General features: G+C 42.1%; 2 protein-coding genes across 6 annotated transcripts in view; both read right to left on the bottom strand.

Moving 5' to 3' along the window:
* The window catches only part of myh14 (myosin, heavy chain 14, non-muscle), a 34,887-nt gene extending 16,283 nt beyond the window's left edge, over positions 1 to 18,604 (bottom strand). The window contains exons 1-16 of one of the 2 annotated variants that reach the window (XM_071205901.1): positions 18,458 to 18,604; positions 14,818 to 14,992; positions 12,566 to 12,772; positions 8,345 to 8,501; positions 7,293 to 7,320; positions 4,967 to 5,081; positions 4,413 to 4,460; positions 2,944 to 3,036; positions 2,747 to 2,810; positions 2,380 to 2,478; positions 2,062 to 2,205; positions 1,746 to 1,960; positions 1,501 to 1,653; positions 1,057 to 1,230; positions 590 to 763; positions 379 to 493 (exon numbers count right to left, since the gene is read on the bottom strand). In XM_071205901.1, the coding sequence (XP_071062002.1) occupies positions 379 to 493; positions 590 to 763; positions 1,057 to 1,230; positions 1,501 to 1,653; positions 1,746 to 1,960; positions 2,062 to 2,205; positions 2,380 to 2,478; positions 2,747 to 2,810; positions 2,944 to 3,036; positions 4,413 to 4,460; positions 4,967 to 5,081; positions 7,293 to 7,320; positions 8,345 to 8,501; positions 12,566 to 12,772; positions 14,818 to 14,979 (1,948 nt within the window). In that variant the 5' untranslated portion in view covers positions 14,980 to 14,992; positions 18,458 to 18,604. Of the gene's footprint in view, positions 1 to 378; positions 494 to 589; positions 764 to 1,056; positions 1,231 to 1,500; positions 1,654 to 1,745; positions 1,961 to 2,061; positions 2,206 to 2,379; positions 2,479 to 2,746; positions 2,811 to 2,943; positions 3,037 to 4,143; positions 4,156 to 4,412; positions 4,461 to 4,966; positions 5,082 to 7,292; positions 7,321 to 8,344; positions 8,502 to 12,565; positions 12,773 to 14,817; positions 14,993 to 18,457 lie in introns of both variants that reach the window. The other variant, XM_071205902.1, reaches the window with a different exon arrangement.
* Positions 18,605 to 19,696: 1,092 nt separating this feature from the next.
* Positions 19,697 to 23,363, bottom strand: part of kcnj14 (potassium inwardly rectifying channel subfamily J member 14) — a 30,636-nt gene continuing 26,969 nt past the window's right edge. For all 4 annotated transcript variants that reach the window (XM_034101761.2, XM_034101759.2, XM_034101760.2 and 1 more), the window contains exons 4-5: positions 22,804 to 23,121; positions 19,697 to 22,265 (exon numbers count right to left, since the gene is read on the bottom strand). In XM_034101761.2, the coding sequence (XP_033957652.1) occupies positions 22,035 to 22,265; positions 22,804 to 23,121 (549 nt within the window). In that variant the 3' untranslated portion in view covers positions 19,697 to 22,034. The remainder of the gene's footprint in view (positions 22,266 to 22,803; positions 23,122 to 23,363) is intronic.

The raw sequence follows: 23,363 nt of genomic DNA, 5'->3' as shown, positions 1-23,363 counted from the left end.
AGAAGGAAGGAAGGCAGAAGAGGAAAGGAAACAAGGAGCCAAGGCAAGCACCAAATGAGTGGAAAGGGGACAGAAGGAAAAAAGACCAGAGAAGTGAACAAAGGTGAAAACAAGAAGGAGGAATAACAGAGAGAGGAGCAGAGAGTGAGAGCCAGCAGATAGATGGAAGAGTTACAGGATAGAGAAAGAGAAGAGAAAGAAATACCGTAAAGTTAGAACAGTTTGCACCAAAGAATACATTGTTTATACTGCATAAAATAAAGAAAACAGAAATGTATTATATTGTTGTTAAAAGTACACATTTTTAAATGTTTACATGAAGTCTACAGATGATAGGTTTACTGTACATGATTATGAATAAACGTGAACCAGTCTCACCCTCCTTCCAAAGCTCTGAGACAAAGTGATCAGACGATTGGTGGAGAAGAGACGCCACGTTGTCGTTCAGAGGATCCATGTTTTTCACTAACCAATCATGTGCCTTGTAGTCCACCTGAGAGACATTACGGAGGGCAGGGGACATTTCAGCGCATTCCTTTGAATGGTAAATACGGGAAGCACGGAAAGATGTTAAGAAATGATGGGATACCTTGCCAGCATAGTGAATGATGGAGAAGTCTGCTTCCCCACGTGGTTGCTTTGGTTTGAAGAATTTCGGATGGGTGCCTTGCTCAGCGGACACCTTCTCCACAAATGAGCGGTCGGTTGCCCGGGGAAACCAGCACTCTTCATCCAGCAGCGCCAGCACACCAGGCGGGTGGGCCTAACAGAGACATTTATTGTGAGTGAAATCTGGACTTTATAGTTCAAATAACAATGCCTCAAAGCAGAGTGTGCACTGCCCACTACGTTTGTGTTTCTATTCATGTCCTTTTATCCACTTTGCCTTCTTCATCCATGGGTGTGGTTGACTGTGGTGAAGTGAACAGGTTCTATGTCCCACAGGTTCAATCTGGAACTTCCCACACTCACCAAACAATGCACATAACTGATATGACCATTATAGACCCTTAGCATCTGTCATTCAAATGGTAAAGTATTAATATGTGTATTCACTGGTTTCTCGATGAGGTCAATGCACGGCTGTAAGTCAAGGCCGAAGTCGATGAAGTTCCACTCGATGCCCTCCCGCTGGTACTCCTCCTGCTCCAGGATGAACATGGTGTGGTTGAAGAGCTGCTGCAGCTTCTCGTTGGTGTAGTTGATGCACAGCTGCTCAAAGGAGTTCAGCTGCAGAGGAGCAATTTAAGAAAGGAGAAATGTAATGTTAACTATGATAGAAAACGCTTGTTAGACAACGTTTGACAATACACTGACGATCCACACATCTACATGCTTCTAATGCTATCCGCGATCTGGTACTCATTGTAACAGGTCCTTCAAATATTTTGAAATACAAAGGAAACAGGCCTTATAACAAATATATCAGAACAATTGATCATACTTCATGATGGTTTTTTTATAACTTACATCAAACTAACAATCATTATATGTACAAACCTGGAAGATCTCAAATCCAGCAATGTCCAAGATGCCTATGAAGGAGGCTCCCTGCCTCTGCCTGCGGTCCAGAGCTCTGTTGATCCTGTGGACCAGCCATCTGAACAGACGCTCATATGAAGCCTTCGCTAAGGCCTCCACAGCAAAGTCAGCCTAGATGAGGAAGGGTACTCTGTCAGATACACTTCATAGACAAAAACATGTTTATCTGTAAGAGCAAAAACACATATGCACACAAATCGTACCTGTTCTTTGGTCTGGGCCTTCTGCACATACTCTCGACCCACTTTGATTCTGGGAGTGAGGATGGCCCGGGTGAACTCCAGCACGTTGATGCCCAGCAGATGGCACAGTTTCTGAGCGGCTGTGTTATCAGGCATCGAAGCCTGATCGTGGTGCTTCTCCTTCATGAAGGAAATGTTCCCCAACTGGAGCACAGAGGAGATCACCTTCAGCATGGCTGAGGAGAGGTGAGACAGGGAGGGGGAGGTGATTAATAGCAGGGATCAAATGTGCAAAAAGCAAACCACTTTCTCTCCTCTCCATCGCCTCCTCTCTTACATAGCGACTCCTCTGGGGTGAAGCCCATTATAACCATGGAGTCCATGGTCTGGGTGAAGTTGTCTGCATCGCTCTGACCAGCGACAGGGATGGAGCCTCCGCTGAGAAAGCGGTACTGATCAGCAGTTCCTAAAAGCAGGTCCGCTATGTAAGGGAAAATAAAGGTTGAACAGAGTGATTGATTTAAGCGCCAACAACATGAATAACTACAGGACAAAGATACATTTTCAACAGGAAACACATACAGTATGTTTTGTAGTATAGCAGCAATTTACTCTGCAATTTACACATGTTTGCAACTATTGTCATTTGGCTCACCTTTTGTCTCTTCAGAAGTTCCACACAGAAGCTGGTAAAAGATATGGAACGTCCTCTCGTCTTTGGCCTGACGGGTGGCCCGGGACTTTTCCAGGAGGTCTGGATTTATTGGTCATGGAAATATACTGAAACTAGATATATTTTCCTTCTGTCCTTTTCCACGTTTAGCTTTAAAATCTGAATATAGCATATGTAATATTAATGTATCCGTGATATCAAAACAACCTATGATCTATTACTTCCATACGTTTCAGAAAGCACCTTGGGTCGGAAGCCTTTTCGCCTAAAAACTCTGCATGTATCAGCTAACTTAGACAGCAAGAGGAAATTCATCTTTCAAAGACTTTGATAGTATGAAAAAGGATACAGGTTTCGATGTTGGCACCAACAATGTACCCCGCCACATCAAAATTAATGCGGATGAATTTACCCTGAAAAACAAAGAAAGAGAGGAAAGAGTTTCATATCAATTGTAGAGTAAATCATCAAACGGACAATAATGAAGGGAGGTAATATAAATATAAACATATATCTGTTGGTGCAATGTATCTTGTTTGCTCTTACAAATCTAGAGGAGTTGTCGTTCTTGACAGTCTTTGCGTTGCCGAAGGCCTCCAGGATGGGGTTGGCCTGCAGCAGCTGTCTCTCCAGCTCGCCCTGAGACACACAGGGGACGTCAGATCAGATTCACAGCACAACAAAGACAACAGCCTCCACAAAATACTTCCATGGGGCCCATCCATCAACTAAAATGCACCATATAACCATGCTCTTCCTAAAGTTACTACTGATGTAATGTAAAACAACAACAAGCATGTCACAGAAAGAGCAGTGGCAGAAAATGGTGCAATTAAGGGCCCAGAAAAGCATCTGCAAACACACACCATCCCCAGACCCGGGAACAAATGATTCTCAACATCAATAAAGATAATAGGCCCTCATCAGCTTAGCAATCAATAAGGGCATCAATCATGTTTCATATTTAATTCATTAAAGTGTGATTGCCTACATTATTAAAAGGCAATCTATCAAGAGTCGTTTGAGAACCACTGTTGCAGAAAAACATGGGCCGCGGGAAGCCGCAGATGTAGATGCTATCAAACACAAGCTGCATATTGGCTGGTTCTAGCTGCAATGCATTACTTTATGTTGTCGCATTGCCAATGCAGCATCAGCAGCTGCAGCAGCCAGTGATGGGGAGCTACTGGATGTATAGGAATGCAGACAAGCCAACACCAAAGACACACACACACACACACACACACACACACACACACACACACACACACACACACACACACACACACACACACACACACACACACACACACACACACACACACACACACACACACACACACACACACACACCCACACACACACACACACACACACACACACACACACACACACACACAACACACACACACACACACACACACACACACACACACACACACACACACACACACACACACACACACACACACACAGTTCAGTTGATGTAATTTACATCAGAATGTTCTTACATTTTTATAGCAACATAAAAACCTGTGACATTTACAAGTCACTGTAAATGTGAAGCCAAACATCAGCGCGCTAAGAATTGTTTTTGTTGCCAAAACTACACATCCAAAAAGCCAGGGCTCATTCAGCGCTAAGCGCAGAAGACATGATTCTCGTCATGTATCAAGAGAATCATTTTCTACATAGACATTTCTACAATGCGTCACCCCCAATGTCTCTAAATACTCTCATACTCACATATTGCATGCTCTGACGAGGGGGATATTAGGTTTTAGGAGGGAGGAGAATGGTTGGATGGGATAAACAAAAAAAAGACAAATAAGACAACAATAACAACCACAACAGTTAATGGGGTTACAAACACACATCATCAAATAAAGTGTACAAGGCTCAACTGTCATGAGGAACCACATCAGTGCTGTTAAAGGTTTACTCTGTTAGTCAGTTCATTAAGCAGGAAACAGGATGGGACCAAAGCACAGGACAGCAGGAAAGAGTTAACTCACCCTGTTCACCAAAGTACAGCCTCTTGTTAAAGACCGAGAGCCGTCCATCTGAACATGCAGGAAAGAGAGAGCCGCAGTGCAGAGAGAGGAGAATGAGGGGAAACAAGTGCAGGAAGAAGGGTAAGGAAACTTGCTGAGAAAATGCAGAAATCAGGACTGATTGATAGAGGCATGTGAGGTAAGATAACTGCACCCGCAGGAAAACCCATAGTGTCTTATGATCATAAGAATAAGTTAGTGTGAAGGAATAATAAAGAGGAAAGTCATTGAGGTTCAAGGGAACTTTGAAATAAATCATCCACCACTGAAAGCACTGAAACAAGGTGAGTTGTATTAGGTTAGAGGAGTAACATTTGGGGAAATGTGCTTTTGTTATTCCTTTCCTACAGCCTGAACCCTATTCCTTTACCCCCTGAAAGCTCCTTTATCACACTCTCTATTTTTCCTGTTATCCCTCATTAATGTTTCTGAAAGGCCGCTCTTCCCCGTGTATGTTGTTTCTTCAGCTGCTCTTCTTTCAGTCAGACTTCTGTGGTGTCTCTGCTGGGACTTACCTGTAAAGCTTCCTTGTTTCTTCCCAGAGTGCCTCCCTTATGGGAAGAGGCAACGTGAGCCATATACTGGATGACTTTCTTAGTGTTCTCTGTTTTCCCAGCTCCAGACTCGCCTCTGGAACACAAACACACAAACACACAACCAAGTTAGCAACACACAGAATAAAAAAAAATTCTCTTTACACAATGTCCCATCGAAACACATATGGTCTCAATTATGAATGGTATATGCATTTTAAAGACAGAGAACACACAGGAACAAATGGCCTAACTCTCATGCATCACACCAATAACTATAGGGCCCATGCAGTGCGTTCAAAGCCACAGGTCTAAACAGAAAGCAGGTGTGGAGGATACAGGCAGCGTCAGTATTGTTGCTTTTGGAGAAGAACGAAGGAGCATGGGGTAAAAATAGCAGCTGTAAAAGATCTAAAAGGAGCCGAGCAGACGCCTCGTCCCAAATACACTGATTTAAGATGGAAGTGGGATCCTTGACAATGACAGGAAGAGTCTGGCAGGAAGACATGATGACAGGGAGATGGATTGAGAGTAGGTAGGCAAAGCATGGGCACAAACAGACAGGAGGAGGCATTCACATTACAGGCAAGACATCTTTTATTTTCTGTCCTGATTCTTTGAATTCCTGTTTGAGAACGGCCCCTACCAAAGATCAGTGTGCACATTGATATGTCCTGTACATGTAATTGTGCATTTAAAAGAGTCTTATCCCACATTAACTATGAATATCTGCAACAAATGATACACGGTTAAGAAGGCCAAAAAGTATTTAAGGTCGAATTTTTAGATGTATTATTTTTGTGTCAGAGACGAATTAAAGAGGCAGTCCCTTAATCATCTGTATTATAATGATGAAAAACACACATTTTAGATATTAACATCCAATGTCCGGCAGTGGCTCAGTCAGTAGGGGCTTGGACTGTGAGGGTTCAAGTCCCCGACCAGACCTAAAATATGGAGTGTGGACTGCTACTTGGAGAGGTCCCAGTTCACCTCCCGCCCTGCCGTGGTGCCCTTGAGCAAGGCACCGGACACCCCCCCCCTTATTTTCTGAGATTATAAAGTCACAAATGTAGGAGTTTTTTTTTTAAATAATTTTGTCCAAGAACCATCTTGCTTCAGTTTGCAGATGGAAGAGTGTCTTAGAGATGTAATTGGGATAATAGGCACCACCTCCCACTTATGACAATATGCTGTCCTAGATCTGATCAACATTTACAATACAAATGATTCTTAGAATACTTAAAATCGGAATCTGTAACAACTGAATGCATATTTATATTGATGATCTGTCCAAGCGACTGAAAGCCTGTAATACTGGATGCATGATTGGTAGTACTCCAGTGAACCATATTATGTGTGCAGATGATCTTGTTGTGCTGAGTCCATCTAGCGCTGGTCTCCAGCAGCTTCTTGCTGTGTGCTCTGTGTGGTGTGGAGCATGACATCACATACAACGCCAGTAAGAGTGCTGTCATGATCTTTAGAACCAAAGAGGATAAATGTCTAACATTTCCTGATTTTAAATTGTCTGATATTAATCTTAGTGTCTGTAATAAGTTACAATATCTTGGACACTTTATTACAGAACAAATGACAGATGATGAAGATATTTATAGGCAATGCCGCATAATGTATGCACAAGCAAACATTCTCCTACGTAGGTTTGGTGCGTGTACAGATGGAGTGAAGATGTCTCTGTTCAGAGCATGTTGCACACCGCTCTAAACGGCACATTGTGGTCAAACTACAGAAAAGCAAGTTTACGGAAACGTCAAGTAGCTTATAATGATGCCATGAGAATATTGCTGAAGAGACCTCGATGGTCGAGTGCAAGTGAAATGTGTGTGGCTGCAGGAGTCAATACTCTACAAGCTGTTTTAAGAAATCTTATGTATAAATGTATTTGCCGGCTTAATGACTGATAATGAAATCCTCTTGGCCTTATCGAACATAAGGTTTAGTACTACACGCTACCAATCGCAGCTGTGGAAACATTGGTATAGTTGTCTCTTTGTAGGACACTGATTTAAATTATTCTTAAACTATGAATTATTTTTATGCTGTGTATGTAATTTATTACATGTAATGTCTTGTCTTTTATCTGGACCCCGAGTCTGTAATAAAGTTTTCATTCAGTCATTCATATGTGCACATGGAGGCACCAATACAAACAAATGAGCACACACTAAAACACACACACACTCCAACAGTCTCATTGTGACCCGCACAAAGATTCTCCTGACGGCAAAGTACAAAGCCTTCACAGTCACACTCAAACACTGGCGTCCTACAGCAGGCTACTCACGTGCAGAGGATTGCCTGATCTTCTCTGTCTGTGAGAGAAAAACAATGTGAGGACAAATGAGTGACATATAGAAAGATGAGTGTTAAACATGTGGTTTAATACAATGCTGACAAGAAATGAACATTAAACAGCCTCAAGGATCCCGACTCTGCTTATTTGAAAGGCTATGCATGTTGACATAAGATGACTTGAAATAACACAGTGTACAGTGCTGTATAGGAGTGAAGGGGTTTATAATACAAGTGGGATATCTTGGCCAGGAGAAACGTGACATGATTTTCATATCGTCCCATGCCTACTCGCACCACAGGTTTTAATTAGCACTGTATTATATGTGCTATTAGCCCTCTAGCCCACTGCTACTGTGCATATATCCCTGAGTGTGCTGTGACTCTGGCATGTCAGTCACTCTGTCACTAATGAGCACGTAGAGAGAAGCAGGTCACCAGGCAAACCACACAGCACTGCTAGGAAATGGGTGGACATAGTTCAAACATTACCTCGTATTAGTTAAGATTCCCACATGTTCAGTCTAGAATAATTCATACTGGTCCTACTGGTTGGATCAGTGTGGAAACACACCTACAAGCTACCCTCATACGCAGACACAGAGCCTCCTCTGTCCTGTTCTCTTAGTTAAACATCCTGAGGCAGAGACGTTGCTCAATCCTTAACTGCTTTTTGGTGGTTGCTGGGAATTCACTCCCATGAGCTCAACATGCTAGGAATGGCCCAGAAACATGTCTGTCACGCATTGTTGTCAGGAGTGTAATATGTGCATACTATCACCACCACAACAAATACACAACACCTCGTTACAATCCTCACTGTGCCACGCCTAGAAGTCTCTGACTTGCCTAGTTTTCACTTTTAAAGACATTTGATAACAGTCACACGACCACACCTTTACATTTATGGTGTGGCTTAGCGATCAAAGATCACAGAGGGGATTCTGTGCTGCGTTGTAAGCCAGCTGAGCAGAAACATAATGTTTGGGTTGGGTAAGTGTCAGAGGTAGTCAGGAGTCAGAGTTCATAGGTAGTGTAGAATACCTTGTAGCATGCTGCGATAGGCGGCCTCTGATATGGCGTAGATGTGAGGGGGCATCTCGTGGCGTTTTTTGCCCCGGTACATGTCCACGATGGACTCTGTGTAGATGGGCAGGTTCTTGTAAGGGTTGACCACCACACAGAAGAGCCCTGAATATGTCTGGAGAAACACACAGAGCAGAGAGATTAACATATTCTCATGGTGAACTCCACAAATGGCTTTATTTCGGCATCAGTATTGCTTTGTCTGTTGGAGAACTCTCTCTCTGCAGATGCTCAGTCACTAGAGTTAAATAGTTCGTGCTTGATTCAAGAAACGGTCAATAACTGTGGGTGGTTTAGCCTCTCCTGTTTGATAACTGCAGGAGTAGTATTCTCTTATGAAAACATTGCTTCAGCAGAAAGCACCGCAGTGAACCAAGCGTTAAGCAATCAATGCAAATCTGTCATTTACAGGATTCAATATATTATGCCGGTGAGCAGCATTGTCCAAGATGACTTATAGTGATACGGTAAAAACCTCCACATCTGAACATTCATGGAACTGTCATTTCGTTCAAGCTAAAAATGTTCAGCCATTTAAAGACTGACCAATGACACGTCATATCACAACATACACACACATGGTTACAGTGAAGATGGCTGTAGTCAGCAGTTCTTCTATACCACAGTTGGCTCATGTAAATGAGTGCTGCATGATATGAGGAGCTTATGCAATAACGTTGAATATCCCGTGAACAATATTGCTTGTAAAAAATAAACTAATATTAAACGTCTACTCAGCTCTGCCTTTCGGCTGCTTATAGATGGCTAGCAGCCTATGCCAGAGATCCATAGAATACCAGCTAGCTTTGACTGCTCCACTGTCAACAACGGCACCGAGGTAAAGCCGAGAAATCCTGTATTTATAAAACACCGTTGCACAAAAATGTTTCAAACAGTGAATCAAGCTAAAATAGTGTGGGATCCTCGGTGCAAGCCGAAGGGACTATTCAGTGGACATTTACATTTCCACAGCATCTGCAATAAACATGAACAGCTAGAACATCTCCTCCTTGAGTCCAATATTGACTGTTTGGGAATATCTGAATCTTGGCTAAAACAGTCGTCACCATCCACTCTTGTATCTATGTCAGGATATAATGTGTTTAGGAAGGACAGACTGAAGGGAAAAGGAGGTGTTGCTTTATGTGAGGAATACCTTTACTTGTAGGGAGATTGCACTCCCAGCTAATATTGAATTAGATTGTGTTGGTGTGGAAATCACACTTTGAGGAACTGTCCCTCACCATGATTTGCCTGTATCGACAACCCACCGCTAAGGTGGATTTCTATGACAAGGTAAAACTCCTGCTGGATTCCTGTGACTCCAACAAAGCGCTAATCATTGTAGGAGACTTTAATATCAACTGGAATGACAAACAAAATAGAAAAAGCTTAAAACGGATCACGGATAAACACAACTTAATACAACTAATGGATCAACCGACTAGAATAACCAAAACCGCCAAGACTATGATAGATTTAGTATTTACAACAAAGCTGACAGAATAGTTAAAACCTACAACTTCCTGACTGATCTTTCTGACCATAATCTTGTTCTTTTTGCCAGGAAACTCACAAAAAAAAGGTTCATGGCCACAGCTAAAACCCCTGCCTTGGCTTCACGCTTCATCCCCAAAAACATGCAACAACATTTTATGGAGGCAGTGAAAATGATTAATTGGGGGGACACTCTGTCCTCTGAAGACATTGGTGAAAACAGAGATCTGCCTTAGGGACAGGAAGGAACGTCATCTTCCCTGGCTGAATCTACAGTGCAGGAATTTAATGAAATCTAGAGACCAACTATTAAAGCAGAGCTTGAAATCCGGACTATCCACTGACAGACAGAAATTCACTCATGCTCGTAACAAGGTAACACAAACAATAAGACAGGCCAAAGCAAACTTTTTCATCAACATAATTGAAGGTAACGGTACACAAGTTTGACAAATCTTAAATACACTATTAGGTAAACATAAGAAACAGGAAAATAATGTTTTAGAATTAAAAATCAATGATGCCCTGATAAAAGACCCTGCAGTGTTGGCCAACTCTCTCAATGAGTATTTCATAAATAGTGCTCTGGACATTACAAAGCTCTTCCCGCCAACTGAGGTCTCACCTAGCCCGACTGTGGATACACACCCCGTTTTTGACCTGGAGGAAATCACAGAGGTGGAGGTAAAACATATAATCTTAGGGTTAAGAGGTTCTAAGGCTAGGGATGCAGATGATTTAGACACCAACTTTATAAAGACAAATATCGACGGTCTAATACAGCCAATTAGTATGTTAGTAAATCAATCTATCAGCACGAGGGAAGTTCCATCGTCCTGAAAAGGTGGCCACGGTGACACCGATCTTTAAATCTGGGGATAAGGCAATCATGTCTAATTACAGACCAATCAGCATCCTCCCCTGTGTCTCTAATGGCGCATTTCCACTGCAGCGGTTAGCCCCGTTTAAGCGTCCTGAACCGTCCTCAAGCGGCCAGGACAGTTTTTGGTGGCATTTCCATATAGCCTAGTACCGGCTAGCGGGTACTTTTTCCCTCTTTTTCCGGACGCGGATTTTCGAGGACTTTCCTGCGATGTAGGGAAAACGGCAATGGCTTTACTGGAGTCCCTGCAAGGTACGCTCACTTCTAACAAAGAAGTCTATTTTATCCTTACATTAATGTTCGACAACCCGTGCTTTTATGGAGCCCCGAAGAGCTACATAGCTAGCTAAGGCAGATAGCCTAGGCAGATAGCCTTAGCTAGAGCTATTGTTTGCTAACACCATATGTGCCATTGTTTACGTTCAGTTTTTCTTTTCTATAGTTGTTGTTGCTATTTAGTATTGTGCTGCAGTAGTTTGTGGAATTAACAAGTCATCTTGCTGTTCTAGATGATTACATTGGGACTCGTGAGGAGGAACATTCCCGAACAACGGTTGATGGCAGTGTTCCGTCCACATCGTCATCGAATCCAGAACGGACCCCAGCCGAAGAATCGACACCGACTCAACCATCAACACCGAGTGCCATCACGACACCGCAGCGTGTGGTTCTAGGTAAGAAATAGAAATGGCAAAACGACTGGAATTGTGTTTTGTTTTTTTAAACCTTGGATCATCATGGACTGCCCCCGGGGGGGGGGGGCTGTCTCCATGTAAACATTTATAAAAAAACACGTACTTTTAAAAGACTTAAAATGGTCAAAACTCAAGAAGGGGAATTCGTCCACAAAAAACACACTGGACGCTGCACTAGGTCAGAAACCAGAGGAGACTGTGAAGTCCAAGGCAGCTCATTGTGGAATAGCCTCCCAACTGAGATACGGGATTGTCCCACTCTCAATAGCTTCAAAGGTCAACTCAAAGAATGGTTGAGAAACAACCAGACGTGCAATCACCGCTAAATGCACTTTAACACAGGGGCATCTCCTCTTGCACTTTATGTAGCACTAGTACTGCTTAAATACAGAAAAAATGTGTTTAATTGAAAGGAAAATATTTCCAACATTCTTTTATCTAACATTGACCTGTATTTTACAATGTAAAGTAAAAGTGTAATTAATGAAATAGCAATATATATATATGGGGCCAGCTATTTTCTACACGGCTTCCCTATACACTGTGTGTGTGCCTTCCAACTGTAGTGAAAGACATAATAAAGACATATGGCACTTATCTTATCATATTGTAACACGCCTCTCAAAGCTATTCCAACAATCTATCACCACTCCTCTCTTAAACTTCCCCTCCGCATCATCATCCATCAATTAACCAGTGTACAGCCAGCCCAACAACTATATTTAAAGCCGATTTATAATTGTACTTTACTAAACTGTGTATGTCAGTTGTCATTGGCTTACATCACTATCTTCCCAACTATACTATCCTACTCATATCTCTTCTTTGCACTCTTGTACTCCTTTTCTGCAGGAGAAACTGGAGATGCCTCGCACTGCGACGACACACACATGAACAACTTTGTAAACTGACCTCACTCACCCCCCCCCCTATCAGTTACACAGGAGATGCCAGAGGAGCGAACACGTGCATGTACGTCACAGGGAATGTGCACGAAAAAATGTTTGTGAACATTCTTGTGAGAACCGTGTACACAGCTTCTTTATTAGTTATATGTCCTGAACTTGTTCACCTCCTCATGCGTTCATTGTGTTGTGCACTCACATAGATCAAGCCAGAGTAGTATCTCTCTCTCAGGTTGTGCAGCACCGAGGCTTCGTTCAGGCAGGTGAGGTCGGCCATGTCTTCTACTTTGCTGAAGCGCGGGGGGTTCATTCGCTGCACCTCCTCCCTGGACAGAGTCACCTTCCTCTGGCTGTCCGTCAGCTCCACCTCCACCTCATCACCGCGCTCCTCCCGGATACTGGCCGACTGGGGGGAGAAGAAGGAGATTTAATAAAAGATAAAATGGGAGTTGAAGGTAGATAGAGTTTATGTTCAATGTGAGAATCAATAGGAAGACACTTCAATTATGCTTTTGGTAGGTAAAACACCACAGTGAACGGCAATGATTAATCATTGTCAACAGCAATTTAACAATTAAGAGTCTTAAAAAGCAACGCCTTTATAAGATATGCAGTCAGGAAATCAATCCCGCAATAATAATTTAAAAAAAAATAATTGTGTTACTTAATTTGTTTTTGGAGATTTCCAGCTTTTCTCTTTTTTTATTTTGATCTTATTAAACCTTTCTTTTTGGACTGACAAAGTCTAGAAAAGAGTATCATAAAACTAAAAGTTAGTCTCATCCCTATATAAAGACACAAAAACAATGGTCAACTAGTCTTTTAACTCTACACTAACCTAGCCTGTCAGTGAGATTTAAAGTGAGAGTTGCTATTGTATTTGTCAGCAGACAAGAATAGATGGTGACAGAAAGAGAGAAACCCTCTTGTCATGCTGTCGTTCTTGTGCTTGTCGGACAGAAGTGTGCTCTGGGTCTGACCAGGTCAGAGGATTCTGCTCTGCTACACTTTGTTCTCTCTGCTACTTGACATGCATACAGAACACATCAAATATGTGCATGTCTGTGTTTTCGTGTGTGGGTGTCACAGATTAAACTTGATGCTCGGACTATGAAACTGGATGAAAGTGTGTCTGTCTGTTTGTTATGATTGCGTATATTTGGTATGTGTGTGCCATTCTCAGATCATGAGTGTAAAATGAAGTCAGTGGTGCTACAACGGCCTCTTTAACATTAGGAGGCTGAAGGAGGGTATTGTTCTATTCATAGAGCTTTCTATGAAACCAGTCCAGCAGAGAGAAGGAGACTTAGAGACAGGACACACAATTCATGTCACATCCTACAATATGCACCAATACAACTCCTAATGTGCATGATACAAGTACCAAGGATAAGTGGAACAAATCATGACTATGACATGGACCTTGTGACAGTCATTAGTCATAAATGTGTTAGAGAGCATCACAAGGCATATTGAGGAACCTATTAGGATGAAGGAAAGCATGGAATAAAGTGTATCATCATGAGGACTGAAATCTCATAAAACATAAGAGAGGCGAAGTCACGCCCATCTACTTCCGACCCATGGGACCTTATTTCGGAAAATTATGTATTGAAGTCAATGGGGAGAGAAAGATTATCTTTCGATCCCGTTTGAATTGTGCCATGAATTACACATATGATGTTTGTCAATCTTAAACAATTATTTCCGTGTCAAAAAAGTCACAGTTTGTCGTAAAACTGTTGAAATATAAGACTATGAAAAATAAGCAACTAGAAAGACTACAAATCCCAGAATCCCGGTCCCGCATGCTGGCTCTTACGGAACCGACTAACTCCCCTTGTGTGTGTACAGCTCTCAACATGCCTAGACTTGTAGTGATTTTCACCTCGTTTAATACTTTCCGCCTCATTCTGAAAGAAAGAAGTGAAATGTGCTAACGTGACGGCCATCTTGGTGTGTGGTGCGAGATGGGAGTTGTAGTTCATTGAGCGGTTTCACACAAAAAAGTGTTACTTCACAGTTTTACGACACATTTTAATTTTTTTGACTTGCAAAATTATCTTTTAAATTGACAAACATCATACTGTATGTGTAATTCGTGGCACAATTCAAACGGGATCGAAAGATAATCTTTCTCTCTCAATTGACTTCAATACATACTTTTTCCGAAATAAGGTCCCATGGAGCTCAACCGGAAAGGGAGGGACTTCGCCTCTATATAACACGCACTTACAAAGACACACACCCTGTGCTGCTTTGCCTCACTTGTTTGACACACCTCTATCAAAGGGACGCACTTTGAGCTTATTATTTACCAGAGGATTAATACTAGGATAGTGGGAACAGGAAAACAGGTTGGAAAAAAATAGATATTTCCTGTAGCCCTGGGATTCCACTATCAGTTTTTGGAAAGAAAATGTCCTCTATTTCTTTCAATCCACGCCTTACCTCAAAGCCATTCTTCTCTGACGGCACCCACACCAGCCTCTTAGCCGCCCAGTCGGCCTGGCTGGCGGCGGAGATCGTAGTTTTGGGAGACCCTGGCGCCGTGACCCCCGATGTCAGTAAGCGGGTGACATCGTTCACACCGCCCCCCGTTGGCTTGGACATGGTTCTACTGGCACTGTGTAAGGGAAGGAAAGGTGACAAAAACAGTTGAACATTAAAGAGCGAGCCGGTGTTGAGAATTTATTTTCTTCACAGGCCTACTGTCTTGTTGGCTTAAATCGGGAGCACTGGCGATGATGACTGACGATGAAGGACTGACGGACAGGGACACTGATGTGATTCTGTGTCAAGACACACACACAAAATGTATGTGCAGCCACACATAAAGAAAGAGCAGTAGTGAGCACGCAAGTTGCATGCAGGCCATTTCCAGCTGAGATTGGGTCAGAGATGGCCTAATTGAAAGACAGCAAATCAAGGAGAAGAAGGGAGGAAGAAGACAGAGAGATCTGAGGGTGGAGGGGTGGAAGGTGGAGGGAGAGCGAGATACATCAATCGACTGAGTAAACTGACATGACAGGCAGAGGGGGAGGGAGGGCGAGGAAGAGGAGGAAAGGGTGGGATAGCAGTGAAAAGAGAGGCTGGAAATGGACTGAATATATTGTTAACTGAAAGAAAGCGAAGCACCCTTCCTTCTACTAGGGGCCGCTCAGTAGAGATAAAACTCTAGTGAAGCCCCCACTGAGGGCTAGGAGACACAGTGAGGTGACAGTAGCTAGAAGTGGAACATGAAGAAACAGCAAGACATCCTCCAGTCAGAGACACTGTAGCGCGAGAACAAGGTGTTTCTTGATTTAGTCTGACAACTAAGAAATAATATTCAGCTGGGATTTTGTGAGAGAAAAATCTCTGGAAGGAGGAGAACACTTTATTCTGAGGCTAGTAGGAGTGACATCGTTTCAGATGGGTTAGCTGTTGCTCGATCTGGAAGCCACATAAGGACCATTCAATGGTTTCTGTCACCCGTGGACAGATCAGATAATAAGGGGTGCAACATTTAGTTTATTTAAAGAATCAGCTCTTTCGACAATCAATTTGTGATTTACGTAATTTTTCACAAAAAAAATGGGAATCATTTACTGGTCACAGTTTCTCAATGTGAGTGTTATTCATATTAAAAATACAGTTAATAACATTCTGTGGGATATTAACAACCCTGCAGCTTAGAATCTCACTAAGCGACTTATTACACAGCAACTACACAGTTCCACACAACTCTTATTCTAGGAGAACAGAAAGATAATTCTTCCAGATAATGAATCTGACTTTATTTTGGCAACCGAGAAAGACATAGCCTACCATTTCAGAATGAAGCCGTTTCACCAGTCTCCTGAAATCTGAATGATGCCTGATTGCTGAAGTATTAATACACTGTTTTAGTGATTGAAGAACTATTTTTTTGTATCAAAATAATGTACAACAGGAAAAAAACTGGATTCTATAGAGGAAAGAGGTGTTCAGGGGAAGAGGCATGCTTGAGTAAAAGCAAATGTCAACTTTTATCAGACAGGTATTTGGGCCGGCCAGTTAACTGTTAGGCGTCTCCATGCCTCTGCAGGTATGTCATCTGGCTTGATTCCTGCTATGCATGTCACTCTCAGTTTTTTCCACTCTGTCTGTACCTGACAGAGCCCGGTCCCCAACCCTGCCTTAACCATACCTGTTACTGCAATACGACTCGGGGTGTGGAGTCGACTCGATGACAAAAGAGTTGCCACCACCCAGCCGCTCAGTATGGGAAATATGTGATCCCTCAGTGGCATCAAACAGCTGAGCATCTGATTTTAAAGGCTTGCTTTACCATAGTGTTCTCTTAATGTCAACAAATCCAATGAAAAGACCGACACCAGCAATTCGGTAGTCCATTTGAAATACTTCTCTACTTTGAATGTAAACCTGAGTGTTTCTACCAAAGTTATTTAGAAGCTGGTCATACAAACATGTGGTTTTGAGGCTTTTGATTTAGTGCAACTGTCGGCACCATAGTTTTAAAGCAAACATAAGTAAAAAGGCAATTGTTGGGGAATACTTTCGGCAAATTATTTTCATACTGTAGTACGTTTGTTTATAACTGTTCATTTGTTTATTTGTATGTATTTTTGTAAAGATGTTACAACTATACCTAGCTTTGGCAATACTGTATGTAGATATGGTCATGCTAATAAAGCTTTTTTGAATTGAATTGAGTATTTACTTCACCGGGACAAGTATGTGGTTCTTATTGATAATCTAGTTTTCTTCTCAAAGGTATTGGAAATGGATGAATCTAATAAACGTTTTATTACACACATGCATAGCACAGAGCACACAGTGAATGTATACTCTGTATGTAGCCTACTGGTATTAGGAGGAGTGGGCAGCTACTGCACAGCTCCCGGGGTTAGGGCTAACCATCGAAGAGCATCCTTGTAGCTGACTGATGTGTTTAATGGCTATTAGACAAGAGTGGAGGTCTGTGTGCATCGGAATAACTATATATCAGGCTTCGGCTATACAGACATGACTTCATCATGAATTAATTTGTGTTAGGTTAAACAATGAGATGAATCACCCTTATTACTAATTCAGCTTTAACAGTGATAATAAAACAAGACTTAGCATGTCATCATTTAAGCTGCAGTGTGGGCTGCTGCTGCTGACTCACATTGATGCCAATGATTCACCTAAAGCAAATGCTTCACACTCACTCACACAAACACACACACCTCACAGGTTGTCGCAGTACAGCCTGGACTGACCATCAAACTCATCCTGCAGCAGCTGGAGTTGCCAAAAGCTGACCGCTCTCCTCCATAGCAACACCAACAGCAGCCCACGAGACAATACCTCCAGCGTCTGAACTGAGGACATTCAATGCGGGGGGTCTTGTGGGGGGTGTGCCCCTGTATATGTCTGTGTGGGTAATAAATGTGTGGGTGCCTGCGCGTGATTGTGCGTGTGCTAAACGGGTGGGGGAGCAAACAGGAGACGCCTTTTTTCTTCAGCTTTGCATCGGTGATGGTATATTGTGTCATATGCGCACTTTAGCAGACAGTGAGCTGGTTATGATGATAATTACAATGCGGCTGCATTACACTATAGCTGCGGAGTGACCCCTACATATTACCTGCATTTTAGGACTGTTACTACAGCAGAGAAACTGACGAAAGCAACCACACCTTGAACATAAGACATGAACAATCACATGAGCCCTAGCCTGAAATTGGTGGTGATCCGCATGTAGCAACAGCAAAGCCATTCTCGCTGAGAAAAATAGCCATTATTATGATGTGACACAAAGATCACAGTAGGCCAATAGGCTTAATAATAATGATATGGGTCGAAATCTCTGCTAATGTGGCCATTAGACAGATTCAATGTCCAGACTTCAGGTCGTCTGGATGTAAGCCCCTCTGTGGAAGCGAACAGTGATGAAAACGGAACGTCTCTTGTCCCAATACGTCTCATTATTAGGGTGTAATGCCACCGCATTTAGACCAACCTAGCGAGGTTAGCCAGCTACTCTGAAATATGATACGTTCAGGATATTACACCGGCTAATAACGAGTTGGATTAGAGAAAAGGGAATTAAATCTCTCACCTTCAGGTTCGGCTCAGAGTGTTGGGTAAGGCTGTGATGCGAGGAGAACCGGGGTGAGGCTGTTTCGTGGGTATGTTCCTGCCTGAGAGGTGTGTGTAGCTCACCGCATATGCGGCTTTTATCATTGCACCGCTCTGTCGCTGGAGACTGCACTCACTCGGCGAGAATAAAACAGGGAGGAGTGAGGGCAGGGCGACGGCTTCAGCCCGGGAGACACTTCCTGATAGCAGACCAACCAGGTTCGAGGAGATGGTTTTTAGTCAAGCCTTACATAGCAAATATTCCAATCAAAAGCCACAACAGAGCAGTAGACCCGCCTAATGAATACGACGTGATCTTTCCGCCCCACAACTGGCATGAAACGGGTGCCGCAACGAATGGCGTTAACAGCAGCGCGACGACCTCCACCATTAGCCAATGATAAGTGACAGGGGGCGTGGTTAGCTGTAACTGACGTGACAAACAGCCAATTGGAAGGCTGCAGCAGGTGCCTGTGCGGCACTCTCGCGCTAGAGTAGTGAGATTTACGCGCCCTTTGTTTACCACTGAGTGGCGGTGAGGGTCCTCAGACACAGATCTCAGATCGGATTTGTTTGAATCCCCAAACAAACACAACCGACGCTTAGCTTTGAAAGATCTGATCCCAGGCGCGTAATACAGATCACATCACATTATCCGACTGTAGCTGGGGTACCAGGGTTCCAGGGCTATCCTTCAACCTCAACTTTTCATTTTTATTTATTCAAGTCAAATTAAACAATACATGAAAAATAATTCCCTCTCACTGTCACTAAAGTAAGCCTATGAGGCTCTGGAAAAGATAAATGTTCCTATAAAAACTAATTGCAAAAGAAGTGTATGTGTTAATGACCATTTTCCTTTTAATGGCAGGTTCGTTTTTTTGTTCTCCATATGACATAAGAAAAATATTATTATAGGGTTATTAATATTTTCAGAAGGTGTGTTTTCTTCTTCTGACTTCTCGGCAGTAATCGTTACGCAAAAGGTTATAGGTCATTTAGACATAGGCCTACGTTACAACACAATAAATATAATCTATAAGGGTAAATTGTCATTGTATAATTCTGTCTGAATTGTTTGGTTAAGGTTTAAGTTCACATAGGCCCTTAAGCAAACATAGATGTTTAGTGTGGTGATAAATTACACTTTACATAGATGATATGTTTTAAAATGATCAGTAGCTTTAAGGAAAATCAATGAAGAAGCAAACAATAGCAATTCAATCCCTGTGTTTTATTTGCTCTTTAACACAGTTCAGTTTCATTTGGAAGTGTCCCATGTCTGAGGCAGTTTTGAAATTACATTTCAGTGGTGAAGCAGAAAGGTTTCCTTTTATCTTTATAAAATTGACCTAGTATAGCTAGCTACAGCCTATATTTGTTTCATCTTATTCATTTATTAAAAATGGATATCATGTATTTTACTCTGTGTATATTATACATACTTATGATATAAAAAGTGTGAACTGTGAGAGTTGAATCCTAATCAACCAGTGAAATAACCCGAATAACCTAAGTGTTATTGTGGTTTTGAACAGCGCTATCGTAAAGTGATGGTGCAGAAAGTTCAAGTTACAAGTGGAGGCAGGGTGAGAGACATGCCCCACCATGCTTCCTATAAATAGTACATGGAGCCATGAAGGAGAAGTGTAAGAGAGGACACAAACCGAAAACAGCATTAACACTATTCGTAAAAGTTAATATGTTATAAACACCTCAAACCCCGCCTGAGGTAAGAATCTTTCAATAATAATAGTGAAACATTGCGACCGATGCATTGAGGTTGACGTGCTGATCCAGCAACACTACTGTGATGTTTAATTAGTGATACAAGTCTCCATATAGCCCACTACTTTTGTGCAAAGAACAAGTTCCCAGGATGTGCGTTGGACAGGCTGATTATTGGTCAACATTTAATATCATGTTTACTCCTCCTGACACTGAGTTGCCTTAACCAACACATTCTGTAATCAAATACTTAAAAACTCTGGTGGTTACAAGACCTAAAATAAACAAGAGCATTCCAAGTGTTTTGCAATATAACTACAAAGTGCAAACAAATAAATACATCATAGTCTCCAATACAATACATCTGAAAGTCCCTTTATGTTCTCAGTTTATGTTCATAATGAGACTTCTCTATCACTGAGCAGAGAATAGGCATTTTTGTCTACTCAGAACAACATCCTGCAAAGTGATTGAAAAAACATGTATGCATTAGAAGCATTATGCAAATACACACATAAGCTTTAAGCACATTTCATATTAACATAACATCAGCTGCTGCAGATGAAGGGCCAGTTGCAAAATCTCTGGTTTGTTAAGAAGGCACCACTCACTACACTGTTCTCACAATTTGTTAGAGAAACCAAGAATTAGAGTAGGGGGTCATTTAATGTAGTGGGCACAAAAATACTGAATACTTTTATATTAATCTGGTGCATTTGCCAGTTCAATCCACATCCACTTGTCCAGATGTTAGAAAGAGGCTCTATTTCTCAAAGACGATGAACGACAAGCCACGATCCCCATCGTTACGTCAACGATCTATATTAATTAACTAAACTGGACAACATCATCTGTCATTGTTTGACAATGACTAAAGCTACAATGATTCTTCTGACCACATGGCATTCAACTCAATACAAGTGTTGGATAAAATGAAGCAAATGTTACAATCGTTGACATTTTTTTTGCATTACAAATAGGAGAAAAAGACAAAAGTAAGAACATGACATGGAAAAGAAACCGCTCAAAATTGCTGCTACTTTTCAGCTGTTTCTCCATGTCCATGCTGTTGCTCTGCTTTGGCTCTGCAAGTAGCCTTAACTCAACTATATTCTCAACAGCTCCCCCAAGCTCAAAGTATCACAAAATATACACTATCCATACTTACCATATGAAAATATAACAGTATAAATGATAAATCAGCATCATAGTGGGTTACATTCCTGAGTTGTACCTCAGAAGGTACACTTCCATTCATTTCATACAGAAGGACCTAAAACAGGGGTCAGCAATGCCAGCAGATCCCAAAACTGGAGGTGCAGTTACACGGCAGAGCCACCATGGGATGCTCTTGTATATTGTGCCACAGGCAATAGAGTCAGGTGGGCATGTTGTGGTGTGATGGGCCAGATGTTAGTCTTGTCAGACACGTTTTCAATGATCGTGAAAGATTGCCAGGACCAATTAGACAACTAAACCAGTGTAGTAACCCTGCTCCCCAAAAGAGTGACTCAAACCTCCCACTGTCTCTCTATCTCTGTCCATTTCCTTAATATGTCTCTGAGGTATCTAATCTGTATAGTAGCACTATCTCAATCTTGAACATTTTAAAAATGTCTAGGCGATCACTTGACTTGTTCCTGCTCTGGACTTTCCTTACCTCTCCAATTGCAGTAAACAATGCCACTTCGTATGATGCATCCCAACACTGGCCCCATTTCCTTGGTTTGCCCATTCCTATATCCGTTTTACCCTCTCTATGTGCCTGTCTTTTAAGCCACTGTGTCAACTTCCTCCTCTATTCTCTTAAGGCCTCCTGTCCTACAGGTTCAGTTGTAGTGGAGATGTTCTGCTAGGGATTGCCTTCTGGTTGGAGAGGATGGACACTCGGGGTCTTTTCCAGGCTCTTTATCGGAGGAGATTAGCTCCAGAGCCACTTCGTTCTCATAGCAGAATGACGAGCGTGAGCCGTGAATGCACTTCTGCTCGACCAACTCTTTAGCGCTGCATGAAGGGGTGTCCGGGATCTCATATGTCCGATGAAAGAATGAGTAGTCCACCTGGAAAAATGGCAGAAGACTTTTTAATACGCATAAGGTTACAAGTTGAGAGTCTAAACCCAGGCTAGCAGCTCTGTGAGGCTGTATTTGGGTATAGCAGTGCTATTCTCACAATAATAATATTGACATGCTGTTATTTAGAAATTCAATGGTACAGTTTATGTGTTCAACATCTAAGTGTAATATGTTAGCATGCTAACATTAGCTATTTAGCACTAACCATGGGTACAACAAGTGCAACTGGGGCTGATGGGGATGTCAGATTAGTTATCCGGTCAAATGTCAGTAAATGCAAAAGAAAGTTGATCCATTTTCTTTGTTTCGGAAACTTGAAGTTTTTGTCCACAATACATTAATTATTACACAAATATATTATCAAGATTGTTACAGATTCATTGAATAGTATAGACTACTAATCGATTAATCTTTGCAGCTCTATTTTGCAGACCATAAACCAAAGTAATGGACATGCCCTAATTAATATGCAACATCCTTTCCCCCCCCCGTACAGTTAATCTCTACTAACTTCCTCTCTGACCTGGTAGCAGTCTTTCCTCTCGAAGAGCACTGGTTCGAATCGGTGTCCCCAGGTAATTTCAGAAGCCAGATATGAGCTACGGCACTGTGTGGTCATGGCTGTGGCCTCCACCATGCCCTCGAGTATGACCACCACCTCCAATTCAGAATCATTCTCCAGAGTCTTTCGGTCGATCTCAAAGAAGGGTGACTCGTCATCAATCTCATGGACTATTGTCACTGGCGACACCAAGAAGATGCGGTCTGTGCCGTTATCAAAACCCACGTTGATGTCCATATTGTCCAGCGGGAGGAACTCTCCCTCTTCTGTCACCCGTGGCTGAAATTGAGAATGGAGAAAAGTCACAATTGGATACATTAAGCCTTAGACATAGCATGTTGTTATGCTGCACATTTTCACATGTGGAAACATATTGAATGGAGGCTAAAACCTATTTAATAATTAATCAAATTAGCAAGAAGCCGGGGTCACGTGATCAACCGAAGTGAAATCAAACCTTTATTCTGGCTATAAAATGCAACTCAGTTGTAAAGAAAACGGGGGATTAATCGGAAACCTTG

Source organism: Pseudochaenichthys georgianus, chromosome 16 (genome assembly GCF_902827115.2).
Source record: "Pseudochaenichthys georgianus chromosome 16, fPseGeo1.2, whole genome shotgun sequence".
Classification (NCBI taxonomy): Eukaryota; Metazoa; Chordata; class Actinopteri; order Perciformes; family Channichthyidae; genus Pseudochaenichthys; species Pseudochaenichthys georgianus.
The sequence above is the reverse complement of the archived record's forward strand: the minus strand, read 5'-3'. Positions and strand labels throughout refer to the sequence as shown.